Source organism: Labrus mixtus, chromosome 1, assembly GCF_963584025.1.
Source record: "Labrus mixtus chromosome 1, fLabMix1.1, whole genome shotgun sequence".
In the NCBI taxonomy this organism is placed as follows: Eukaryota; Metazoa; Chordata; class Actinopteri; order Labriformes; family Labridae; genus Labrus; species Labrus mixtus.
Genome location: NC_083612.1, coordinates 13,338,661 through 13,366,078, shown reverse-complemented (window position 1 = coordinate 13,366,078; position 27,418 = coordinate 13,338,661). Strand labels below are relative to the sequence as shown.

The following is a 27,418-nucleotide window of genomic DNA, read 5'->3' as shown; positions in this document are numbered from 1 at the left end:
TACAGACTGTCATAGTTCTCAGATAACAAAACCTACTGACCTTGATTATCTAACTTTATTTTGGCACTACCATGACGCAAATGATCCAACTGTGATCCTAAAAAAACATCTGACCAATCATCCCTATATAGAATACCTACATTCATTTTACGTCAGTATAAGTGAATTTGTTTGTCCCTGACTTAATATCTAGTGCAACCGAAAATAAACTAAAAATCAATACTAGAGGCCTTTATACAGTGAGTGTACATCTGCTAATTCTGTATTGTGTAACAACTGGAAACAACCACAAAGTTTGTATCTTTTTTATGTGACGGTTAGAATTGCTACCAGGTGTGACTGTGAGGAACTGATAATGAATGTGAAGTCTGGTGCTGCTTCACATAATTTTACATGCTTACAATAGTAAACTTTCCTGTATAAATGCATGTTTAAAATCTTCCAGGTCTACTCATGTGTTCTAATAGGGTCACTGATGTTAACAGTCACCGTCCTATTCCCTGCCAGAGTAATATACCAAGCAAAGACTAATCCTTAAAGTTGTTCATCCCTAGTTAATTGAGTATATTATAGCCTTCTGTACAGCATATGTTCATATCAGTAATCATTTTAGGCGTATCTAACTTTGTGAATTTCATCTTTTGCAGGTTATTAGTTGGTGCTCCGTATGAAATGAACGGCCCTTACCAGACGGGGGATGTTTATAAATGTTCACTGAGCAGAAGAACCAATGGCAATGGCTGCTCCAAGCTCAACTTAGGTACAGTAACACAAGATTTTTACCATACAATTACAAGATATACTATATAAAGCCACAGTGACATCTTAAATATGTAACATCTGGATGGTTGTGTATGCATGTATTGTATCAGTGTTTATCTGTAAACATGCTTTTCTGCATCTTTCTCAGTAAGCATCATGTTGGCATGTGCTAGACAGAAGTGTGGGTACCATACCAATCATTCCAGATTTTACTATTTTCTTGAATCGTTTATGTACATTTCCACACGTGTTACCACACGTCCCACCGCATGCTTCTTCATACTGGTCGCACATGTGTTGTGCTGGTTAAAAGTCTTGTCAAGTGAACGGTTAGATCCGAGGATGTAGACAGCCATTAGTGCTGCCCAGACAGTAATAACAAACCATAGTCCCAGATGGTAGAACTTCTGCTTGGTGTCTGAAGGGTAGCGCATGTTTTTAGGTAAATTTGAGTCTGCACATCCAAGACCCTCTCAGTGAGTTTTTTTTCCCTTAAGGAAGGATATCTCTGACCAACGTATCGGAGAGAAAGGACAAGATGAGGCTGGGAATGACGCTGACAACTAACCCTAAAGACAACAGCTTTGTGGTGAGAATGAAGAAAAAACTCAGTGGATTCTTTTTCTTGAAATAAAACATACCATCATGGTCTGTTGCTGCAACACATTTAATAAAAAAAGCAATGGTCATAATGGAAATAAAGAAGACAAACCCACAAGATTGGCTTTTGATTACACGGTTGTCATGCCGCAGCGCTCCCCGTGCAAGTTATTTGAGAGCATGAACCAAACTTTTTCAGCAGTCGATTATGTTGCTTGTATAAATGCTTTCTTTTGTGTTTCAGGCCTGTGGGCCTCTCTGGTCTTATGAGTGTGGCAGCTCTTACTACAGCACGGGTATATGCTCCAGAGTCAACGCCAGTTTCAAGTTCTCCAGAACAATTGCGCCTGCCTTTCAGAGTAAGCCAGAAAGTATCTTTCCTGTTTTGCCATCATCCATGGACTGTTCTTGTTCACCTCAGGACAACTGTTTTCTCTATATGTGCTATGAGGACTAAGTCTTACCTTTATATGTTTTTGCAGGATGTGAGACCTATATGGACATAGTGATCGTGCTGGATGGCTCAAATTCCATCTACCCCTGGTATGAAGTGCAGGCTTTTCTCATCAACATTCTGCAGAAGTTCTATATTGGACCAGGTCAAATACAGGTGTGTAAGAAAGGAAGGAATAAAAAAAAGGATGGATTGGTAAATCAGTAATCTGATACATTTTTAATACCAGACCTCATTTACACAAAAGTCTTCCGTTTTCCTTTTTTCTGTTTCATGGTTATTTTGCCTCTGTTATGTCCATGTACACTTTTTGTGAGCTAATGTGCAGGAAAGTTTTATATTCAGTAATAGTAAGTAGTAATTTACAAGAACATAGAGCTTGTGATGATTATTGTCATTGCGCCTTTGGACAGGTTGGAGTTGTTCAGTACGGTGAGAAGGTTGTCCATGAATTCAAACTCAGCGACTACAAATCTGTTGAGGAAGTGGTGAAAAGAGCTCACAATATCAACCAACGAGGGGGAGAGGAGACCAACACAGCTCTTGGCATCAACACAGCACGGTACTGTATCTCTATCATTTTGTGTACACAACACTACTTTACTCTCTCTCAATTCTCAAGTTTATCTTACTGAATAAAGCAAACTCTATCCCACAGCTCACAAGCTTTCAAACAAGGCGGTCGGCGGGGTGCCAAGAAGGTCATGATAGTGATAACGGACGGAGAGTCACACGATAGTGCCGATCTCCAGCAGGCTATCGAGGACAGTGAGAAGGATGGCATCACCCGTTATGCCATTGCTGTGAGTCTGCTAGAACTATAATTCACCTGGTTTGGATTGCTTTCTCTTTAGGAGTTTTAACTCAGTTTTCTGATGGCTAATAAATGTCCAGTGCAGCATTAAAACACCATAAACAGTAATAAGGTGACTTCATGGAGTTCAGTTAAAGCAGATCCCTCAAGAGCTGAGTAAAGCTTGGTGCCAAAAACTCCTCAGAGCATTTGGAAAGCTCTAAACATAAGCTCAGTGGAAGTGCAGTTAAAGGTGTAAATGATATCCTCCAAACCACAGGGTTGCCACCGCCAATACAGCCAATGGCAAACTTAATTCCATCAAATGGCTTACCGTGGCATGGACATCTATGTCTGAAGTCATTTGGTACACAACCAACTGGAATTGGGGACAGCAATGGCATTTGCATAGAAAACCTTAATCTTCTGAAACCCTCTCAAAGGACTTTTAATTTAAACCTGTTATTGGTCCATTAAAATGGGACATATTTATAGCATTGGCATTGGTTTCTGATCTTATCTCGACAGGTCCTTGGCTACTACAACCGCAGAGGAATCAACCCTGAAGCCTTTCTCAATGAAATAAAATACATCGCCAGCGACCCTGATGACAAACACTTCTTTAATGTGACCGATGAGTCAGCGCTGAAAGATATTGTGGACGCACTTGGGGAACGCATCTTCAGTTTGGAAGGTTTTGCAAGATTTTTATTTGAACATTACATTGCATTCAATTGGCAGTGCTTTTAGAAAACTATGCTTGTAAAAGTTGGAATTGCATCACTCTTAGCAGACTAAAATGGCTTAATGCTGAATCAGTTTTGTACAGTATATAGAGTGTACTGTAGGTCCATAGACTTAGCACCACAGACTCACTAAGCAATGTACTACCGCAAAAAAACATAGAAACTCTACATTAAGGGATTGTTTAAATATTTTAACTTGACACAATGGTTATGTGAACTGATACAGCCTTAGAAAAACACATTTAAAAAAAGTCACAAATCCATTGTGGACACTTCCTAAAGATCATTATCAAATTATTAATTGCATAGAGATAGTTGGATAGGCTAAGCAATTTGAATATTTCCATGAAGACTATAGAAAGAAGGTATTGTGATAAAAGCAATAACTTTCTAATGCTTCAAGACTTAACTATAGATCAGATTTAAACATTTACCAATTCAGTATACATGTAACTACTTATTGCAGCAAAAATAAAATTGGACATCTGCTTAAAGATATCAATGCTATGCAATTCAACACAAGTTTAATTTGGTTTGGTTGGTAGCTTTAATTTATTGGTGTTACAGTGGTTCAGGCTATAAAAGACTAACTTGTTTACACAGGAACCAGTAAGAATGGGACAGCGTTTGGCCTCCAGATGTCTCAGGCTGGATTTTCTGCACATAACGTTGAGGTGAGTCTGACGTCTGCTACCTCGTAGCCTTTACCATCTGTCACATTATCGAATAACACATATTGTCTCAATTTCTGGTGCATCATAACTCCTTCACACAACCTGCCATTTATCACTTTCCAATCCCCCATGAGGGGCCTGCTGTGTGGCCCCAAAGGCTTAGGTCATCCTGTTTTAGGGGCCCCTGACAGAGGAGACAGGTCGTTTTCCACTTCAGCCATGCAGTGATGAGTAATAAGACACCGTTTTTTCCCACGGGAAACATATCAGTGGGAAGCTGAGATGAGATTGAGACAGTTCTGCTGCAGAATGGGTTGTTTTTCCTCTGAGCTTTATAAATTTTACCTGAGAGTAGAAAATTGCAGATGTGCTGGCTAAGGATGACACTGCTGGAGAAGGAAGACAAGACACACGTCCTCTACTGTACCTGCTTTTTATACCTCAGAAGTGATTTTCATTTGTCTTTTACTGGCTCTGTCCAGAAGTATGCTAATGCAACTGCTTTGATTTTCCAATTCCACCTCACAGTTTGATTTGTCAAGGGAGGAATAAATACATCCCATTGAGAGAGAAAAAAAATCAGGATATGCAGCTGGGTGGCTGCAATGGTTGGAAATTCTGTCCACAGGGCCAGATTTCAGAGATGCTCGACGACATCAACTTGGGTGTTAAGAGGAGGATATCTTATTGGAAAGAATGCCGACTTTTTAGGGAGGAAAAAGTTCCTGAAGCCTAGATGGCTTTGGCGAAGGTGATGTGTGCCAACTGTGAAGGCTGCTTATTTCATATACTGTATCATAGATTTGCATACATAGCAGTCCCTCTGTCTGCTGTTTGCATCTTTCAGTACAACTGGAAAAGTAGAAAAACCGGCTGTCAAATTTTCAAGCTCTGTTTGTTGGATTCAGCACTTTAAACCTTTTTTCAAAATTATTATACCTTATGAACCATTATGCAGGAAATACAGTCAATACTTCTGTGTTTATGTGAGTTAGAAACTTCATCTATATACTCTTGTATATAATTGTCAAAAAGTTGAACTACTCTAAATGTAAAGAGTTGCCATCCCATCCAATGTCACGAACATATCCATACATGTAACTGCAGCAGAAATGGGTCATTGGATTGTAACGCTGAACTGTTTTGGGGTTTCGTTCATTTGCCATGGAGACCATTTGGACCATAACAGAGTTGACCACACTGGCATTATGCTGCTGTCAGAGAGTGACGTTGTGCAAGTGGGGGTGAGCACGCAATTCCATCCTTCATGGAGGAATAGGAAGCCTTCCAGCATATGCTTAAACACTGGAAAATGTGTTGTCTGCATATTGTGTTTAGCAGGAAAAAAATTGCACTCATTAAGTAAAGGAACCCTATAATTATAGTGTCACTGATACACGGTACGGTGAACCATGGAACATAGAAAGCCCCCCCCCCCCCCCCTCTCTTCCTCTGTGTCTACAGCTAATAACACTGGCTGGATTTGTTTCTTTGTTGGAGGACAATTTAAAAATACAAACCACTCAAGATAAAGAAGTGACTTAATAATGGGGTTAAGAGACTTAATTGTTTTCCTTGCACACTGTGATTCGTGATTGTGTGAAAATTAACAGCGTTTGTGCCTAAAGATGAAGTAGCTGGTAATTTGTCAAGAATTCTGTTACAGTTGTAGTTTTTAAGTTTCTGGAGAGAAGTATTAAAGCAGACTTTGTTCTGTGTCTCTTATTGCATTGTTTCAAAATAGTTCATATACAGTATATGGCTGAACATTAGCAGTAACAGTATATTACAGTATATTGTGGCTATGGATTATGTTCATCAGTATTCACAATAAATGACAAGCCGAATGCATAAACAACTAAATGAACCCTGGATCAGGAACATGCCTCATATATTCTATAAATAAATGTTTGAATATATTTCTCCTAAGCTGGGGGAAGGTTGACTGTTATGTTTAACAACAAGTAAACAAAAGAAGGGGCACTTGTCATTAAACTAAACAAGAACATTTAAATTTCAACATCATGTTAATGCCAAGGTCTGTTCCACTTTCTCTTACTAACTTCCTTTAATTCTCAAGTTTGAGCATCCTGTCTGTGTGCTATTTAGAGTCAAATTGCTTTAGCTCAGTGGAGAACCTGGGAGACAAACAAATGAGTATAATTTTGTTTTCACACCCATTTTTACTGGTGATGCCGTGAACATTTACTGACAAAAGGATATACTGTACAGTGATTGCATGGAGATTGAGGACCTTGAAAATCTGAAAAGGTTGCTTAGAACAGTGACACAACCCCAACGCTATTCCTCTGCTTTACCCCAACTTGTTGAGCTCTGTTGATTTGGATAAAAGTGTCTGCTAAGTGAATTGTAGAATTGATTGGTTGTGTATTTTCAGAACAGAGCTACATATGTTAGGGACAAAATCTTTACTTGGAACATGGGAAACAAATTACTACATCATGTTTTCAAGCTTTAAACAATTTTAAAAAACAACTACACTGTCTCTTAAACATTTAGACAAGGGGTTCAATTGGTTTTTGGAAAGGTATGTATTTCCAAAATGCTTAAGTTGTTTACATATTCCTTTGAACCTACATTAACTAGTATATTCTAACAAATTTGAATTGTTTGCATGATCATTTGTGAAGATATTGGTTTCTTCCTTGCAGCTGTAACCATTTTTCTATGTAACCGCCCTTTGTTCTCAAGAATGATGGGAAATGTTTGAAACCACTCTGTTTGGACTCTATATCCGAAAAGTGCTCGTTTTGAGACCATTTTCCAGTTTTAGTATCAGTAAGGGGTTAATGCATTACTGAAGATGATCTGGAATGATATGAGCCGAAAGTTGATGTCTTTCAAAGTGTCCGAAAACTGTGTCAAAAATCTGATGAGCTCAGTCATCTATCCTCCTCAACATAAACTACCTGTTTCCATTTGTCTGCTACATGATCTTTCTTAGTGTTACATACACACAAACATACATCTGATGTTCTGTTTGATTAAGAGAAAAAGGGGTACATTTAATTAAATTAAATAAAGTTCATATCCTTTACAAGTAATTCACCAATGTAGTTGAAACATCCTTTGTGTTTTTTGTTTATCACTGTTACCAAGATTTATTTTTATTTATTTTTATTGAAGGTTTTTTTTAAATTTAAAACAGAAACAGGCAATGGGAAAAAAAATACAAGGAAAAACTCTAAACATAAATTATTCAGAAGCTATATGTTCCCAAGCCTGCCCCCCCAAATAATTATAAATCAAATAAAAAACAACAACAACAAAAATGAAGAATACAATTTATCTATGGACTGACAAGCCCCTTATTGGTGCCATAGATAACATAGGACCACATGCAAAATATTCACAAATATTTAAAAGGGTTGGTCTGGTGTAAACCTCCTTGTGACATGATATGTTGTCAATGTTCCACATTTAAAGAGCGATTGTTTTAGACAATACAGTATTTTATAAATTCTTGCCTGTTTATATATTTATCTAAATACATACATATTCACATATTCTGTATATACATGCACTTACTCCCATACATATACCCAAACTCACACATACATGCATACACATACTCAAAGTGCACATATATATACATACATACATACACATGTGCCGTCCATATACATACATTATTAGTATCATATTCCCCTTTTCTTTTTTCTTCTTCTATTTTTCTTTTTTTTCCCATTTATGACCCAAGAACAGTTGTTCAATCACAGTTCAGAGTCAGTAACGAGTCATATCATGAAAGAGCGAAAAGGGACCCAGATTGCGTCATATTTGTGCACAGCGTCTATGTTGCTGTATATGACTCTTACAGCTATTTTTCCAAGTGCATTATACCACTGTTACCAAGATTACGTTTCACCACAAGCAGAGTTACATCATAAAGTGAAAGTAAGGTGATCCAAACACACAGGCTTTGCTCCAAAATGGTGGTTACAGCTTTATTACATTCCATCAGTGCATCTCTATCATATAAAGGGTTGTGTGAATGTGGTTTTGTGGATCAGTGCATGTGCTGCACAGGCAGTAGGACCAGACCATTGTCTAGTACAGTGCTTTTTAAAGATTCACTATACTGCATCTCCTTTACAGGATGGGATTGTGGTGGGTGCTGTTGGGGCCTACGACTGGAACGGAGCGGTGCTGAAGGAAACAAGACAGGGGAAGGTGGTCCCTCCAAAGTCTTCATATGCACAGGAGTTTCCTGAAGAGCTGAAAAACCACGGTGCCTACCTGGGTGAGTAAAGATTGGTAGTTTTTGTAACGCAAAAAGAAATGCAGAGAAGTTGTTGTGATATAGGTAAACATAGGTAAAGGCTTTAACACATTTAAAGGAATCATCCCTTTAGCCACCAGTTCTTCATCTCTGTTCACCTCCTTCTGTCGTGTCTTGTTAAAAGAACTGCGGTTTAACACCTTCTATCCTAGCAGTAACCCGTCACTACAGAGTGTACCCACTGCTCCAGCGCTTCCCATCACATCCATCCCCTTCTCACTCCCACACCACAGACCTCTGCTTTTACCATCAGTGGTTTGTCTCCAGGCTTATCCAGCGGGCGGCCAATGAATGTCATTCTAGACTCAATAGTAATATGAGGTGGAAGCATAATTTTGGACGGGCAAGGAGAAAGTATAAGCTGGGGAAAAAAGGGCATGAAGACATAGATGAAAGTGGAAAAGTATGAGGGGAGCAAGTGGAATTTTTAATGGAAGAAGATGAAATTGAAGACATAGAAGAAGAAATGTGAGAAACCTGAGAAACCAGAACGTCCAGTACTGTGTAACTGAAAGCTGGTCTCAGAGCTTCAACTCCTCAAATTGTAATGTTTTACAATTTTCCTTGAGTCATAGATCACTGCTCTGAAATTCAAATAGTCAGGCCAATCACTCTTCAATCAGTAGAACAAGGCATACTGCCTGGTTTTATGAGGACACATTTGTCCATTAAGCCAGCAGTTCACATCATTTGCAGAACTATAATATATAAAATAAATAGGGTGAATATGAAATAGATAATTACCAAAATATTTTAATAAAATATTGTAATAATAAACAACATTGTACCTGTTTTTCCGTAATAAAGGTGGGAAAGACAAACATCTTAATCTGTTTTTTTTCAGTAGTATGTTGCCTCTTATTTGTTATACATATCCAGGTTACACTGTGACATCTGTGGTGTCAGCCAGAAATGGTCGTCTACTGGTTTCGGGCGCTCCCCGATTCAACCACACCGGCAAAGTCATCATCTTCACTCTAACGAACTCGGGTAACCTCGCCATCCTGCACTCCCTTAAAGGACAGCAGGTACTACTACACAGCATTCATCCTTAAAACCTATAGCACTTAACAAACATTTGCTATCTGCTGTAAAAGACTGTCTCAATGTCATTGTATGTGTCTTAAGGATTTTTTTTAAAACTGCTTGCGAACTTGAAAAGAGCTAACATTGTTTATTAAAACGCTGCAAGGCAAGACAGCTTTATTTTACAGCAAGTTTCAAACAGGCGCAGGCAATGTGCTTTACGTAGGCCTATTGAAAGATAATTTGAAAAGCTCACTTGGATAGATCTTTTTCTTTTTTGTTTAAAGGTTTTTTGTTTTTCATGCCTTCATTTAGAGACAGGACAGTGGATAGTCAATAATCAGGGAGAGAGAGAGTGGGGAATGACATGTGCCTGGCACTATCCACTAGGCTACTGGTGCCCCTAATAGATCTTTTTCTTACTTATGTTTTTATTTTTAGTCATAAAGATAAGAAAAGCTGGAAAACTACCATTATTATGCAATATTTGTCATTGGATGAAATTTGACACATTTTAAGGAGGGCTGCACCGTGGTGTAGTGGTTAGCGCTGTCCCCTAACAGCAAGAAGATTCCCATTTTGAACTTCAGGACCTTTCTGTGTGTGTTTCTCCCATTGCAATGCGTGGACTTTCTTCCACAGTGCAAAGACATGCTCGTTAGGTTAATTGGTGAAAAACAAATGTGCTGCACTGCTACAGTCCAAATGTCTTATATACTGTATAACATACTGCATTGATGTGCAAGTGGCACAAAGAAAAAGTCAGTGCATGTTTCACAAGTACCATAAATTGTTACGGTGTTATAAAACAAAAGCACTTTTGCACTTTAAGTGTACATCGAATAATCTGTTTGGATTGAATCCTTACAATCTGAGTCGCGTTAGGTTAAAAATGATCCATCACTTCAAAGGGATGTGTCTCTGTGTGTTAATGACCACTATACTCCTAACTGGCAGCTCTTCACAGGCTGCAGGTCTGAAGTGATCCTGCAGCAGCTTACATTGTACCAGTTGTCAGCAGCAGTTCATCCAGAACAGCAGATGTTTTTTTGCAAAAAAAAAAAGCTTTTTTATTGGCAGATGTTTTAAATCTGAAAACCAATAGATGATGTTCCATTCACTCCACTGACTGATCCAGACTCGCTCTCTGTGAAGCTCACACAGTCTCAGCATTCAAAAAGGCATTAGGCGTCTGACCACTGACTTTGAAATAACACATGCCTTCACTTGCTTACAGTACAATATTTATGTTCAAACTCCATCCCCTCTGGATAATCAGTAAATCAGTGAACCCAAAAAACATCTGCCTCAACCAACAGTGGAGGAGCCAAGAATTTCAGCTTCAACAATAATTATTTTCCAAAGGATTAAAGCTGATAAATAACAACGTTTTTTTAAATGATTTGCATATATGTCTTCTTCAGATCGGCTCCTACTATGGCAGTGAGATTGCACCTGTGGATATTGATGGAGACGGGATTACAGACAACCTTTTGGTGGCAGCACCCATGTTCTTTAGTGGAGGCTTGGAGAAGGGGAAAGTCTACATCTACAGAGTCACAGAGCTGGTGAGTAAAAATCTGGAAAAATCTTAAACAAATACATAGAAGCTGGACACATACAGGGATTAATCAATTCTCCACCAAGCAGCCGGCCGCACAGAACTGGGTCAACACCTGTTCAAACTCCAGTAATACCCAGTAATTTTGAACACACCTCAGCAGAAGTGTCTGGTAACAGACACACCAAACCAAACCAGACCTTGTTGCATTCCTGCTCCCCAGTTAACACACTGGCGTCCCGCAGACAGACATTTGACACGTGACCTTGTCCAGATTAAATGTGGAGATCAATAAAAGGACTTTGCCATGCCAGTGTGCAGACTTTGTCAGAAGTGAAAAATTAACTCATCAGGAAAGTATTCTGCCCCTTCAAAACCCATTTCCAGCAAACCATTTGGAGGCGAGAAGTTTCTTTAATAGAAGGAAATTTCCTGGTGTTCCAGGTCTGTCTTGCTCATTGGAATAATAAATGCCTTCAGCTGTTTTGAATCCATTCAACAGACGTAGAGGAGGTATTTAAATATCTGGTGTTGCTCAAACCTCATCACAGGTGGAAGGCCAAGCGTAACAGTCAAAAGCAAAACACAAACAGAAAGAAACCCTCTTTTAAAAGTGTCTGTCATCGACAAAGCACTGCCATATGTTCAGGGACATATATTATAATGGTGTGGTTGATTCAGGTGTTACTGTAGATGCTGCACAGGGTTCTGGAAAATGTGCAAGGTTGGATTCCCTGACTCAAAAATGTGTCACTGTGTCCACAGGGAATATCATTCATCTGTGATGTGAAAATATACACTTGACTTTATGAGAGAATGCACAAAGGCATTTCATTGGGTAAGGTTAGATAAGAGTAAGGTTTAACAATGAGTAAGGTATTTTACCTGCTTTTTGTAAAGTGTCTTGAGATAATATATTTTATGAATTGGCGCTATACAAATAAAGATTGATTTATTGATGGTTGGCACTGTGCACATAGACTTTTATCAATTGTTTGCTAAGCTAACAGCATGGATTAATGTTAATCCATTCCATTGCTGACCAGCTTGGCTGGACTAAAATAAACCTGTTTAAAATTAAGTTTGCATTTTTTTTTTTTATATCTCTACAGTCATTTGATTAATTGTCATGAAATGTCCTACATCTTCTATGCTAATCATGAAAAGAGAGAGATTAATTAATAAGATTTTCTTTAATATCAACAATGAATTGTATGTATTCTGACAGTTTCACAGATTATTATGAGTCAAGTCTACAGGACTCTCAAATGTCTTTTATCTTATTGTTTTGGTCTTCTGGCCCATCACTTTGTTCTGTTTCATCCTCACACATTTAATAACTTATTCTTTAGCGACAGTAGCATCTGTTTTCATTGAAGAGGATGAAAGATCCAACTACCTGCCCAGCATACAGTCACAGTTACATCCAGCTGGAGACACATTTAGCAGCTAAACAGCTAAAAAGTAAAACTGTTCTTCCACATCAGTTAAATGTGGTTGCACTATAACATAACTGTATGTCAATTTTGTGTTGACAACTTGTTTTCATTGCCATGAATAACAATCCTGATTGCAGGTTGAGTGATGTCATTGTGAGCGGATAAATATGCAAACATTAGCAGTTTTTCAAAGTGCTGCTGAGCATACTGCCTCACAGAGCCATCAGCATCTGACTCACTTCTTGTCTGTCTGCCACATACTTTCAGTCTGTGTCTCGCTCATTTTAACACTGTATGAGAAGATTGTCTTATCTTATCAGAGATGTTTGAGTGGTTTAGCTATGATGCAGTCAGAAATATGATAAAAAATCACTAACAAATCAGATATCCAGTGACACACTGATAAGGATAAGGTCTTAGCAACCGAACCTCCGGGATAAAAACTACAAGTCAAAATGCAAAATAAAGTTTCCCAAAGTCTGTCAGCTGGTGAAAAATAAAATTCCATTCAACGAAGGAAGTTCCAATTGAAACGTACTCCTGAGCCCCTGCAGACCGGTTGTGACCCTTCATGGCCTCCTCACAAACCATATGTTTCAAATTTAAACAGCACTGGATATATTTTTCCCCATTTCTCTATCAATCTCCCACTTTGTCACACGTGCACACATCAGGTAGCCGAGGAGTCAAAGCTACCTAAATCAACTCCCTTCCCAATTATTCAACTGAAAAAACATGTGATCTCATGTTTCCTCTGTCAACTCTGAATTATATTATGACCCTGGATGCCTAGTGGAGCAATGATATGCATGACTACTGATGGACTAAAGTATTTGGCTCCATTCTGTCCAATTGCCTTCTTTGAAATATGTTCCAGCCGGGTTGTTGCTTTCAAAGACATGGATATTTTCCATCTGACTTTACATTAGCTAAGAATAGAACTTCAAATAAATTCACTAAAGCTATACGGTGTTCTTCAGTTCTTTTACGACCCAGAGGTAAAATTCCTCACTTGTTTGGTCCCAGATGTTCCAGATATTTGAGTTCAAAGGGCAGAGTTAAACGATTATGCTGAAAACACAGACGCTGATCCAAACTTTATCTTTTAGGTTCATTCATGGAAAGATATGAAAAAAAAACCAGATTGTTACTTTTTCCTGAAAGATAAAGGAAAGCATGATTATTTGACTAAAGATGGTTTGAGGTCATTGGAAAAATAAACCCAGCTGGTTCGAGGGCAACAATCTCTGCCTTGGTCTTGTTATAAGACATCTAAATAAATGGATGACGGATCAGTAGAAGAACCAGATCAGACCACTGACTGTAAATCTGAACTCTGCCAGAAAGGATCTGTCCTGTACTAAGGAAAGATGTCCTATTGAATGGATCTTTCCATTCAATAGGACATAGAGTATGACTTGATTTGACCAGCTATTTGCTATTTTTTTCCAACACAGCTTTTGTCCTGCACAGGTTCTATTTGTTTGTGTTAGTACTGTAAAAGCTCTTTGTATGTATGAGCATGCCACGATTTGTTTCAAAAACAGGTCGTCTGTGTGCTGTATGAGGTGTTGTTGATAATCTAAAATGTAGTTTTCTATGGTATTACCCTCTTTACACATGATGCTGTCAATAATACTCGTTGGGAGTAAATGTAAACTTGTTACGACCAGTGAATTTAGGACCCAGATGCAGGACACATACACAGAGGGATTGATTGGTAATGAGGTTTATTGTGGCAAATGGAGATGAAGATGGGTGGAAGGTTATTCTGGAGGTTAGCAGAGTGAAGGGGGTGAAGGCTGACCCGACCAGAGTTGGGGTGTGAGTGTGGCTGAGCAGTCTTGAGTCCAGAGAGCAGGTTGAGGCAGATGGCTGAGCAGGAAGGCAGGTGGGTGAATGGTGATCCTGAAGCAAAGGAAAAAACAGGATGAAACTCAAAAACCAAAACAAGCACAAAAGATTCATTTCTAAGATTTTTCAAAGTCTTAATTTAGCCTGAGCCGTAGTCTACCGCAGTAGTTGATACAACAATCTGGCGATGAGTGGATGGAGAGCCGGGGTATATATACTGCTGAGTTGATGAGGAGATGGAGAGCTGCATTGCAGGTGAGAGCAGGTGAAAGGAATGAACCTCAATCAGGAGGGAGCCAGAGTGAGAGAGCCATGACAAAACACAGATGGTCCAGTTTTTATAAATAATACTTTATTGATCCCCAGTGGCGAAATTCAAGTGTTGCAGCAGTAAAAGACAAGAAGAAGAGCATGCATATGAGTACAAATGAAATAAGAATATATAGGAATTGGCATTTGCCAAAATAGTTATTTTTCAAACTAGTCAGCAATGCCTCTTCTTCTTGAGGAAACTCTGTTAAATGCAGGTCCACAAATGAATTTCTAACTGATAAATAAAGTTATTTATGTTGACTAGAAACATATAAGTAAAGAATATATGTTGAAAAAAATAGACTACAATTTGGGTTAAGTGCTTTTCTGGAAACAGCACTGCAGCAGTGACCAATGAAACCAAGGAAATACACACTTCAGCAGAATCTAACCAAAACATAAATCCACTTTAAAATTACAACCCTGATGCATCAATCCAAAATGCACATGGCTGTTGTCCTTACAAGTAACTTGGATGGTGGAACTGATAAACTGCTAAGAATATCACATTTTATAGACAAGGACAATTTGGTTTCTGATGTTAAATAAGGTTTTAATCTGTTGATGTTTTAATGTTTTAATAATCCTTACACTCTTACAACCTCACAGTATTTAAAGGATGCCCTTTCCCATTAGTGGTGCTATATGAAAGTCCTTTAGGTCCACTGATTAATACCCAGAGATAAAACAAGCACACACAAACATCTGGTCAACTCAACTCAAGTGCACCTTTATATTCTTATTTTAAAATGGCCAGAATGAATTGGTAAAATTCATCTCTGTCCTGAAGATCTATGTGTGTGCTACTTTTAACCTGTGGGTGAATTAACCTTGCACATAATGGAATTACAATTACAGCATTTTTAGCTCGGCTCATTAAGTCTTTTATGATGTAGTGATAGGATATACCGTCATAATGTAACAAACTTAAAGTTCATACAAAGTGATGATACAGTCTTTATCATCATTATGTTTCCCTTCCTCCCTCTCTTACAGAATCGTTTCGTCTTTGAAGGGTCTTTGGAAATCCATAATGGTGGCCAGAATGCTCGATTTGGCTCCTCACTTGCGCCGGTCCCTGATCTGAACGGTGACGGCTTCAATGACTTGGTGGTGGGGGCCCCGCTTGAAGATGACCACAAAGGAGCCATTTATGTTTTCTTCAGCCAGCACAACAGAATTCTACGCAAATACAAACAGGTAAGAGAAGTGTAAATCCTGAGGGATTGTATGTTTTTTTCCTACCAATTATAATCACATTCTACCTTTACTGCTGATTTTTAGTGGACCATGTGTTTTTCATTTGAGTAACCAACTACCAGATGCCCATTGATTTATATACAGTTAAAAAAAAACATCTTCTGGCAGACACTTGTGTTTTGCTGCAAGAAACCATCATGGTATGCTTAAAAAATCAGTTTAGTGAAGGAAAACAAAAGCAGACAGGAAGCAAGAGGGGAGGCAAAATTAGGGAAGAGGCATTCACAGCCACAAGAGACAGTATTGTATATGGGCTCACATACTGAGTGATAAACAAGGAATGAAGGGCAAGTGGGTTTCAGGATCAGATCAATTACAGAAACAAAGGAAAGCTGTATGAACAAGAAGGCGTTGACAGAGGGATTATGAGCAGTTGTGAAAAAACAACCTCACAGTAAAATGTTTTTACTTAGGCTGCCAAATGATGATTTAAAAAAAAAAGTTTTATTTCTAATTTATCTTCATGTTTGAAATAAAAAGAAAATCATTTGAAAATTAGAATTGTAATGCTTTTATCTAGAATTTTTTTAACTGTCTTTAGCTGAGAGTAATTAACTTACTGTTTGAATTCAACCCTGCTTTTATTTTGAAATAAAGCCAGTACCTTCTGGTAGATCAAAAGGTTACGACATTAACTTAACCACGGAAAAAGGAACTTGTTAAGGATCGAAAACTAAATGAAAACAGCTAAAAGGAACGGTAAAAAAAGAGAAATGTTTGATGTATGAGGTGGTTATTATGTTTGTCTCGTCAACTGAGCTGTCTGAGAGTTTTGCACAGTGGATGAGACATTCAAAGATGCAGCAGTGTCTTCTTTTCCATCATTGTGACACAAAGGAGACACAGCTGGCCAAACTTGAACACAAACTTGAACACTTAAATAAATATGCAGCTGCTCTTATAATTCATTTCCCTGTTACTCTGTTAACTTTATCAGTATCTATATTTAATCAGGTATCTTCCTCTGTTTCTCAGAGAATAGCCGCAGCAGATCTGGCTCCTGGCCTGCAGTACTTTGGCCGCAGCATCCATGGCACAATGGACATGAACAACGACGGTTTAGTGGATCTGGCAGTGGGTTCTCTTGGTGCTGCTGTTCTCCTCTGGTTTGTTTTTCATTCAGAAAATAATACTCTTCTCAGAAATGTTAAAGATAGTTCTTGCAGTTATTTCTGTAAAACTACTTAAATACATCCCCACATATAGTTTTATACGTGCATTGAGAGATAATTATATTCCCAGAAATTCTTTTGAGTCTTCAACTTATTAGTGTGGCTTTATTTGTATGACTTTTGTGCCCTCACAGGTCGCAGAGTGTTGTACGGATATATACAAGTGTCAGATTTGAGCCCAGTAAAGTCAACATCTTTGTGAAGGACTGTCAGCGAGGTGGCAAAGACGTGACCTGCATGTCAGCCATTGTGTGTTTCAACATTACTGCCCGGACGGCCATCCCTCCCACACAGGAAATTGGTAAGCCAGAAAAATAATCCACTGCTGTGGAAGCATGTCAGTAAAGTTTCCTAGAGTCTCCCCTTTCCTTGCCAGATATTTGGTTTCTTCCAAAAGATTATAAAACTGAATTTCATCTGAAGGTAAAGCAGAAACCCTTTAAGTTGTTGCAAAATACCATAACTATCATTTCCACAAGTCACACATTTGTCTTAATTAGAATTTTTTATTTCAAATATGGCTTTTTATATTTTGATTCTCAACAAACAAATTGTTATTCTGCCAACTGTACTGTTCATGCTTGAGCGGTTAAATTGATATGTTGGTCTGCAGTTCGATATAGGTCAGTGGTTCTTTAAAGTGTGTTACATGAAAGAATCAAATTTGGCCGGTGTCAAGTGACAAAAAGAATTCAGTCCTCTGGATGTATATCCTTCATTTCATGGCTCCAACAGACTTTTCAGCGCGTGGGTTCTCGTAAAAACTGCCATGGCTACTTCTATTTAGAATGGCGCCAAGGCAAAATGCTTCTTTACAAGCAGTAAGAGATTCTGATCTCACTGCTGTTTCTCTGCCAAAGTGAATGCTACTGCCTCAACAACTGACATATTTTAGTCACAGAGCTGCTATCAAATGTTCCTTTCATTGTTTGAATGCCGTTTGAAGTAGATCAGCAATTTATATCTGCTTTGTTGGGCTTAAAAAAGAGATTGGTTTCTTATTGTTTGATGGTGTTGAAAGCTCACACAAAGCTCAATCCTGCAGATATGCTTCATGTGCTGCTGATAGAAGCCCACCTGCATATAACCCCAGGGTCTCTGCTCACAATTTGTTTCAACAAACTGGATGGCGGGGCTCAGTTTCACTGTGTATTAGGGTGGAGGAAGCAGAGGTGCATTGGAGCGTGTTCTGCGTTAACCTCTTGACCCTCGGACATCTTTATCAAATCTATCAGATGTGTCAAAACAGAGTGGAGGAAGAGCACAGGGAGGTATCTTGTCTGCCATATCTTCATACAGTGGAACACGTTTATTTGATTTTCCTCTCATCGTTGTGTCTGGGTCGGTAATGCATGGCAGATGTGCTGGTGTTTGTGAGCTCGATGTGGTCTGTTGCATAAAAATTTAAATTTTGTCCATACCAGTTAAGTTAATCTTGTTTATGCAAATGTCTATTTACAGTATTTGAGAGTGGTGTCACAATAAAGAGCGAAACACAAGTCATTTTTAAATGCCAGAGTATGGATTTGAGGTAATAAAATATTAAGGGTTGTCATATGGTGAAAAGGGGAGAACACTTCCAGTTTTATATCAGTTATTAGCACAGATCTTTGTACACAAGGCTCTAGGATTTTTTTGAACTCTCTAATTCTCTCGTTGACCCCAGATACAAAGCAGGCACAGTCCAGCTTTTGAAGATTTTTCCTCATGCCATGAAAACATGAGGCAGTGAATGGAAAGCCTCCTAGACAATGTGGCTTGGAAAGAACCCAGAAGTGAACCCAGAGGGGTTTGGACTCTTGTATATGTTGGTCACACATTCATCATATGTTCACAGTCAAGCTAATATTGTATTGCACTGCCACAGTGATGTCATTCACCATAGCCAGTTTACTGCCATTTGTCAATTAGTTTGCACTAATGTTAGTCCAATGATCAAAGTAAAACAAATAGGAAATGATCTTTTATAATTCCACCAAGATGTGTTATTTCTTTCCTCTTCTTTTTCTTCTATAACCCACCAGGGATCAAATACAATGTCTCCATTGCTGAAAGGCGTTTTAATCCTCGAGCAGTACTGGACAACCCGAACAAGCTGCAGATGCAAAATCTGACCCTCCTTCCTGGACAGGAGACCTGCGAGCACATTTACTTCCATGTCACGGTGAGGCCCATTTTATATAAGTTACATTTAAAGGGGAAATCAACATTCTCAAAGCAGCAATAACTTTCAAACAAACAGCTTTTTTAAATTGTATCTGTTCATTCGTGTAAAGGCTTTTCTATAGTTAAGAAGGTGAGATGGTTGAAAGATTAGATTGGAAGACACTAAATAGAGGCTTCTTTATGTTGAATTCTGTGAGAACTTTGAGCATTATTTTAAAGTTAAAATGCTGTTTTGGATGCTTTACTACTACAATAATAATTCAAAATAATTACTTTTGTTGAATTAAAGGAGTCTATTTTAACATGTTGAATTTCAGCAAAACATCATTCAATCTGATACCTCAGTCTTAAATTTTTATAATTGGTAACAACACATGCGGCATACAGACGAGATTCTAATAATATGTTTTGGCATTTCTGCATCCCCTTTGAAAGTAAAAATACTTTAGTGCCATGATAGAGTCCAGACTAATCCTCAAGTTGAATGTTATACAACAGGAGACTACAGACTATGCGAGGCCCATAGTGTTTACCGCACAAGTGGGACTACAAGATCCAGATAAAGAACCAATCCTGGACGACACCTGGCCGACTGTTGTGAGGACTGAGGTGAGACACGATCTGACTTTATTAAAATGCACTTCCAGAAATTACAGTCTGATTCTACCAAAATGAGAATGAAATGAAAATGATCTGTAGTTTATTCGACTTAAAGAAGCTTATTTCTTTGGACAGCTGCCCTTCTGGAACGGCTGTGACGAGGACGATCGCTGCATACCCGACCTAGCTCTGCAGAGTATGACCGACCTGATGACGCCAAAGTAGGTATCCACATATTCAACACAATAATCACACTGCAGCACACACGAGAATACACAGACATTCTGCATTCACACCCTTAATTAAAAAAAAAAATGGAGGTTGGGTTGGAGGGGCAATGCAACATGGTACTAATGTGATGTTTGGCACACATATTGTTATACATGGACACCAAGTAGTGATCTTTGTTACACAGATAAAAATGGTAATTGTGCAAATAAAATTAAAATTGTTGCATTACAATAATACAGCCAATTGACTCTCAGTCCAATAGATGGTGCAGATTTGTTTCTGGTGAGGTCTGCAGAGGTGATCAATATGATATTATTTGTTTGCTTCAAAAACAACCATCTGCTGAAGGGGCTTTGTAAAAAACTGTATTCAAAAATGTTGCTTTGTTTCAAATTCATGTAGCTGTGCAATAGTCCACACAACTTTTTAAGAAGTGTAGTTGGCCTGTGTAAACTGTAATACAACTTCAGTCTGTGGGATGCATGTATCATTTATGCATGTTTAGGTTTAGTGGAAACAGATGTTGCCAAAGTTTCTTTAAAGAAATAATTTGGACGAAAAGCTAATAAGCTAATAAATTGCAAAACATATGCTATCATAAGGTTCTGTATTTTCATTTGGTAATTCTCTACTCTATAAAAAATATTGCAACTTATTTGTTCCTACATCTCCTTCTGTCCCTCTCAGTAATTTCTGCACACAGCCTGTGCAGTCCCGTGGAGCTTTCTGCCACCATGTAAGTGAAGCAGGGACTGAAGGATCTCTGCGTGTTGTGGAAGCCCACAGGAGGAGGATGGTGGTTGATATACGATTGGAAAACAAAGGAGAGAACGCCTACAATTCTCTTCTAAATATCTCCTACACGCCCAATCTACGCTTCTCTAGCCTCATAGTCAAGGTGAATTTCCATCTCCCATCTCCTGTGGTTTATGATGAGATCAAACTTCTATTAACTTGGTTTTACCAGCAGGTGCCATTAAATAAATGGTGTATTTAGGCCAGTGGCACTGTATTAAAAACTGCTGTTTTATTTGACCTAGGACACCTCTGACATCAAAATCGATTGTTATGTGGAGGACAAACTGAGGAATGAGAAGATCTGCAATGTCAGCGCTCCATTCATGAGGGGCAAAAGTCAGGTCAGTGAAAAGAGTTCAACTTGAAATCTGCTTGAATTTTGGGCAATTCCTGTGGATTTGTAACTTTCCTAAATATTTGCCCATCCATGATCCACTAAGGCGTTTTTTGCTGTTTTTCTGCATGGTGCACTGGCAGATTTACAGTTTTTGCGCTGATTTCGGAACATTTTCCTGTATTATTTCTGCCATTTCGTTCCGGGAGGTTTTTCCAAGTCAAAGAAGGCCATATGTTTGAGGTGAGATTAATAATTCCCGAATAAATCTGACTGAATGGAAAGCAGATGTAAAAGTTCAACTTTCCAACCATAAAAAAATAATTTTTCACACAGACTCCCAAATAGGATCAAAATCAGTTAAGACAGTTGCACAGAAATAAAAATCTGGGACAGTGTCACAGCCTGCATTGTGCTGCTACTCCACGGCTGAGAAAACACTGACATTGGTCACATTGGACCACTGAGACCCAAAACACATACTGCAGGCTTTAGATGACCATGACAGACCACAATGGCTAAAGTACAAGCCACAATCAAACCAGAGGAGCTCTTTTTAGTTCTGGTTTGTGATTTCCCTCCTTTCTATTGTCTGACATCCAAGTTTACAATGTCAACACTGAAACATGTCCTTCTGCATTTTACTTAATAACTTTAACAAATGTGTTTAGGAAGCAACTGTAATAAAAAATAAGCACATTTTATGAAACATTTTCTTATCACAACACATTCATAAAGACAAAACTGAACATTACAGATCAAGTTCAACATCCTTACCTTAACTTACCGTAAAATCCGGAGTATAAGACACACTTTTAATACCTATTTGTTCATCTTAAAAGTTGGCTGCGTCTTATTCACCGGTGCGACCAATATACCAGTATAATATACTGAACCCAATAACCCATCCCCATTCATTGTGTATTGAAAGCTGATTGAACGCTGTGCTGGAAGAGACGGCGACACAGACCAGCCTGGCTGCGCGACTTTTTCACATATTTTCTCCCTCACGAGGTCATAATCATGCATTTACAGAAAACAGTGGTATATTGTTCCGTAAATAAACATTGTGGAGTGCTCTTTTACATTTAAAGAGTCCTATATTACAGTTAAAGAGTGACCAGAGGAGTCGGGCAGCGCAGCTCGCAAGCTAGGAGTCTGTGCCTCACAACTTTCACCGCAGACTGAGAGCTCAACTACCGTACTGTAGCTAGTAGGAGGACAAACTCCCGAAAGTGAAAACAGACGGAACTAAAAGAGCGACACAGCTGCACAGAAAATGCACGTTGTAGACATCGCTGAACACAATATAAATCTCACTTTATTTACAGTTCTATGAACAGAGGACGGCTAATACTTCCAGACCAATCAAATGTGTTTAAACCTAAAAATCTCAAAGTTCAAGTCACTATATGATCAGAACAGGAGAGGTTATAAAGAGAGGGAAAGGCTTCATTAGCCACAGAAATCTAGAAAGCTGCACATTAACTTTTTGCTCAACACTCTATGCACCTTGTCTGCTAAATAAGAGATATTTAAAAAGGTTTTAACACATATTTACATACAGTATATTGCACACATTTAATTTCTCAACTGTGTTAAATAATGTATTCTCAGTGGCCAATCAAGCGACTGTCTGCTATTCCATGATAGTAGACAGTTTTTATGAACAACAGACTGTTGCTATGAAGACGAGACTGTTGCTATGAAAATCAGGTGGTTGCTATCCCAATAATCCCCAGCCCCTCCATTCACATGCCAAATTTTAATTGCGCAAGACAATGAACCCAAATTGCTCCCTCTCCTAGTCAGTTGTGTATCGATGTGTATGAATACACACCACTTAGCAGCCTCTGCCATCAGCGTCTCACCCAATCCGGAACACCTCTGCTTCTCGTCTGGTTCCTGCCCGCCATGTCCGGGGTTCAGGGTTCTACTATGTCAACCCCATCACTTTAAATGTTCCCCCTATAATAAGCAACATACAGTAGAACTTTATCAAACTGCACCTACCAATTTGACCAGCCGCTTCAACCTCATGGGTATGTAAGTGTACAACAGAGCAATAGTTATACTAAACAATACAATGCATAGATAAATAATATCAATTCATCATTCAAGAAAATCTTCAGAGAGGGGGGTATGTGGGGCAGTAAGCCAAACTCAGCATTAAGCATCAGTGTCAATGATTGTATGTGGTCCAGAAAGCGCTTCCAGGTTGTGTAACATGTTTAAGACAGCCGTATTAAATTATCTTATTTTCTTCTTCTTCACTTGGTCCAAAATCTTTCAACATTTAGAGGGTGAAACAAGAATCTACTGATCTAGCCTCAGGACCCACAACCAACTCCTTAATGAGAAATTTCTGATATTTTTCTCAACCAACAAGATTTATTGAATGAACAATAGTGCAGTTTGGACTTCAAACCGGACAAAACATGTGACAGAACAACGAGATGGAACAAAACAAACATGTTTTAAAAGCGCTTCATGGGCTTTTTGACACAATGTATTTCCATGCACCTATCTGATTCTGATTTGTAACCCACTGAAAACAGCACCGCAACTCACTTTGCGGCCCTGACCCACCAGTTGGGAACCACTGCATTACAAGTAAAACAAGCCTCTAATTGGTTGCATTCAAGTTTTGCAGAAAAAAAAAAAAACGTTAGCAAAGACCAATGGAGTGATTTAGAGTTGTTGTTTTTTTAAGATTTATTTTGGGGCTTATTGCCTGTATTTGATAGGGCGGTGGATAGAGTAGGAAACTGGGGAGAGAGATTAGGGAATGACAATGCGGTAAAGGAGCCATCAGTCATATTTGAACTTGGTGCCCGCTTAGAGGACTGTAGCCTCCGTATATGGGGCGCAATCCAACCACAAGTGCCCCAAATGAGAGGTTTTTAAAACGCTGGTACAGCACTGGTATTTTAATTCTGATCAGCTGTTTCACTCACATTCTTCAGAACAAGGAAATTGACTGTTTCCTACCTATATATTCATCGTGATTCAATTAATGGGTCAACACAGGCTCTTATGGAGCTCTCTTATATTCCCCACAGCAACGGGGCTTCCTCAGGTGCAGTCTTATGAGTTCACTTTTGTCACACGATCCTTGACTGTAACATTCATGTGATAGGTTGTTACGATGTGACTCATGTTGCTAAGTAATCAATGTGTCTTTTGTGACATGAAAACAGCACACAACACTGAGTTCATATTTTATGTGACTGAGTGTGAAGAATGGACCTCCGCAGAGTTGATTTTCCTTTGTTTCACATTCTTCATTAAAGAGGACACACTGTCGCTGGCTCAAAAACACATGAGTGAAACTAAAACCTGCAGTATGGAGTCTTGGAAGATTTCTGGGATAGCTGCCATAACGTATGTGAGAGCTGCTGGATCACTAACACAGCTCTGAAGGTGACTTTGCACATTCTCAACTCATTTTCTTAGATTTGGAATAATCATCCGTTATTTCAACATTAAAGCTCTTTGCAGTACATTTTTCTGCTGTAGACTTTTAAAATATAAATCAGCATCCATTGAGATGTCATTTTCAAAAAAGCCTCTTGGCAACAGGGTAAACAAAACTGTCTTGCAGCCATTAAGAACATTTTGTCCTGCGAGGGCTTTGTGCATCAGGTGAGACTGAGTGAAAGATAGTGGGAGGTTTTTCTTTCTCTCATCTGTTACTGATTCTCACTTTCAATTCTGCTGTTTGCAAGCTTTTCCACAGGCTTGTAATGTCAACGATATTTATGAGACTCTTGCACTTTCCAGTGAGCTTTACAGCAAAGAATCAAGTTTTATTTTTAAGAAGGTGATGTTTGAATAAACTTTAAAAGGGATGACACTGATTGCATCTAAATAAAAGCTATTAAAGAGCGAGCAGATTATCCATAAACCGTCTTTTTCATTGATGTCTGAACAATAGTCTGTCTTTCTTACTTTCCTAATACGGAAGGCTGATAACAAATACGGAAGGAATAAACTAATAAAGGTGATTCAAAGCGGTCTTGAGACATCCTAACCCCGTTATTATTACAAACAATCGTGATCTCCTTGGTAACCAAAATATCACCACATTTCTCTATAATGCTCCCCGACATCTGAACCAAGAGGACTCAGGTCACCCATTTAAGGCTTACCAAGTGATTCATGCCCACTCATTCTGCCTGAACCAAATCCAGAGCCACAAGCCTGATCTGCTCTGGTCGAGGGCCTTTTAAAAATGTGGCAAACTGAGTTTAACAAGGCTGATTGGTACGCAGCTACTTCTGCCAAGACTGCCCAAACCGCTGTTTAGCTGAGAGAAAGTAGAACATCAGGGCAAGCTGTTTAAAGTGGCCAGTGAAAGCTCTTATTTGGACTTATTTGGAGTCTTTTCGACCTGTGTAAAACTAGTACGCACTTCAAACTTTGCTGATGCCTGCTCTAAATGAGCCCTAAAATGAGCCTGTTTTCACTGAGCAATGACAAATTACTTTTTCCTTGTCGTGGGTGTACAGAGAGACAAGCTGAACTAGTTGTTGCCATTAATTGCTTGATTATGGACTGTGAATGTGGCTGAATACGTCAGCCCCAGAGGAGGAAGTAGATCTTTAAGCCTGGTTTCAACTTCCTTTTCCAACTAAGCTTGCACATGATTATCCTCCAAACACACACATGCAAGTGAGGAGCCAAATCGAGCACTCTTGCCACCATTATGGATTTATAAAGACCCCTCAAGGATGAAACGCTTCTGTAAGAGAGGGAAGAAGGGAAACATAATGATGATTAAGACTGTATCACCCATATGAATTTAGAGTTTGTTATCTTCTGGAGTATATCCTAAAAGATGCTCAGAACAATATTTGACGCAGGCTTTATACAGTGTGCTACACAAGGCAGCCCTGTCTTGCTCCAAGCATAATATATATTCTTCCCTTTGGTTTCAACTTCATAAATATCAGAAGAGAATGGCCGCTTAAGGGACATTATAGCGTCTTTATAACACAAGAATTTGTGACTGTATGCTTAGGTCTGTTAATGATGAGTCAGTCTATATGGGGAGGGGGTACAATTTACTTTGTTATGCATTCCTCTCTCTGGCAGAATCAGTCAGGATTTCATTACAGCACTGAGAGCTGTAAACAATGCAACATGCAACGCTCGGCCTTTCCTCTCCTCTCCTGTGTGTGTGTGTGTGTGTGTGTGTGTGTGTGTGTGTGTGTGTGTGTGTGTGTGTGTGTGTGTGTGTGTGTGTGTGTGTGTGTGTGTGTGTGTGTGTGTGTGTGTGTGTGTGTGTGTGTGTGTGTGTGTGTGTGTGTGTGTGTGTGTGTGTGTGTGTGTGTGTGTGTGTGTGTGTGTGTGTGTGTGTGTGTGTGTGTGTGTGTGTGTGTGTGTGTGAGTGCGTGCGTGGTCATGATGATTTGTATTTATGGGGTTGCCATCAGCTAAAGGGAAATTTCCTGGCTCTTATACAATACCAACTATGCCGTTGTCTGCCTGGGGTCAAAGCTGGAGACTTATTCCTAGTTATTGCGGGCTTTAGTCTGTAATCCTGAATGCAGGATATTTACTGTTGGAGGCATATATACAGTAATGTGAAGCCTCTTACCTCTGATGTAAATGTTTTGGTACGCTGTAATAATACTAAACTGATAACACATAAAAGGGAAACTGACGGAATAGATACAATGTGGAATTATTTGAGTGATTTGTTCTTCTATACTTCATTTTCCCCATTGTGTAGGTAACGTTTCGTCTGGAGCTTGAGTTTAGTCGGACTGTCTTCCTGGACCATGTCAGGATTATCCTGGAGGCTGAAAGGTGTGATCATTCATTGAAAATCTATATTTTAAATGATTTCCATCTCCATAAAGATGCTTGAAACAAGTTAAAAAAAACTTGCAATTAAAGCTTTGAGGATTAGTTAAAAGAGCATTGAGGCCAATAAATAATCATAGTTGACCGTTTTGATTTTTTTTATCTTGTTGTCTTGACAGTGATGGCGAGGAAGAGAGCACAGCTGATAATCTCAACGACATCTATTACTCACTGAGATACGAGGCAGACCTTCTCTTCACTAGGTTCGTCAATTTCTTCATCTCTAAAAAGATAATGCATGTCGCTGAAGTTCTCGAGCTATTAATTCTCAAATGCATCTGGAACAAAGTGATTTGATGGCATCTGGAAAATGTTGTGCAATGGGCTCTCATTGTTGGGAAATAAGATGCAGATACTGTAGCTGGATGTGGAACTTCATATCACGCACATATGCTTTAAATCTCACATAAATGGAAGATAATTGCTCCTCACATTCCTCTTGTTTGTGTTTAATTGTTTACT

The 27,418-nt window shown here is 38.9% G+C and overlaps 1 protein-coding gene across 1 annotated transcript in view; it reads left to right on the top strand.

The window, feature by feature from the left end:
* The window catches only part of itga11a (integrin, alpha 11a), a 51,578-nt gene that overhangs the window by 19,253 nt on the left and 4,907 nt on the right, over positions 1-27,418 (top strand). Inside the window, exons 3-23 of the mRNA XM_061031979.1 lie at positions 648-760; positions 1,260-1,351; positions 1,607-1,721; positions 1,845-1,972; positions 2,230-2,378; positions 2,475-2,619; positions 3,138-3,303; positions 3,959-4,029; positions 8,149-8,293; positions 9,212-9,360; positions 10,783-10,926; positions 15,521-15,724; positions 16,760-16,890; positions 17,091-17,257; positions 18,981-19,120; positions 19,621-19,731; positions 19,858-19,943; positions 20,641-20,851; positions 20,994-21,092; positions 26,823-26,899; positions 27,076-27,159. Coding sequence (XP_060887962.1) covers positions 648-760; positions 1,260-1,351; positions 1,607-1,721; positions 1,845-1,972; positions 2,230-2,378; positions 2,475-2,619; positions 3,138-3,303; positions 3,959-4,029; positions 8,149-8,293; positions 9,212-9,360; positions 10,783-10,926; positions 15,521-15,724; positions 16,760-16,890; positions 17,091-17,257; positions 18,981-19,120; positions 19,621-19,731; positions 19,858-19,943; positions 20,641-20,851; positions 20,994-21,092; positions 26,823-26,899; positions 27,076-27,159 — 2,727 coding nt within the window. The remainder of the gene's footprint in view (positions 1-647; positions 761-1,259; positions 1,352-1,606; positions 1,722-1,844; positions 1,973-2,229; positions 2,379-2,474; positions 2,620-3,137; positions 3,304-3,958; positions 4,030-8,148; positions 8,294-9,211; positions 9,361-10,782; positions 10,927-15,520; positions 15,725-16,759; positions 16,891-17,090; positions 17,258-18,980; positions 19,121-19,620; positions 19,732-19,857; positions 19,944-20,640; positions 20,852-20,993; positions 21,093-26,822; positions 26,900-27,075; positions 27,160-27,418) is intronic.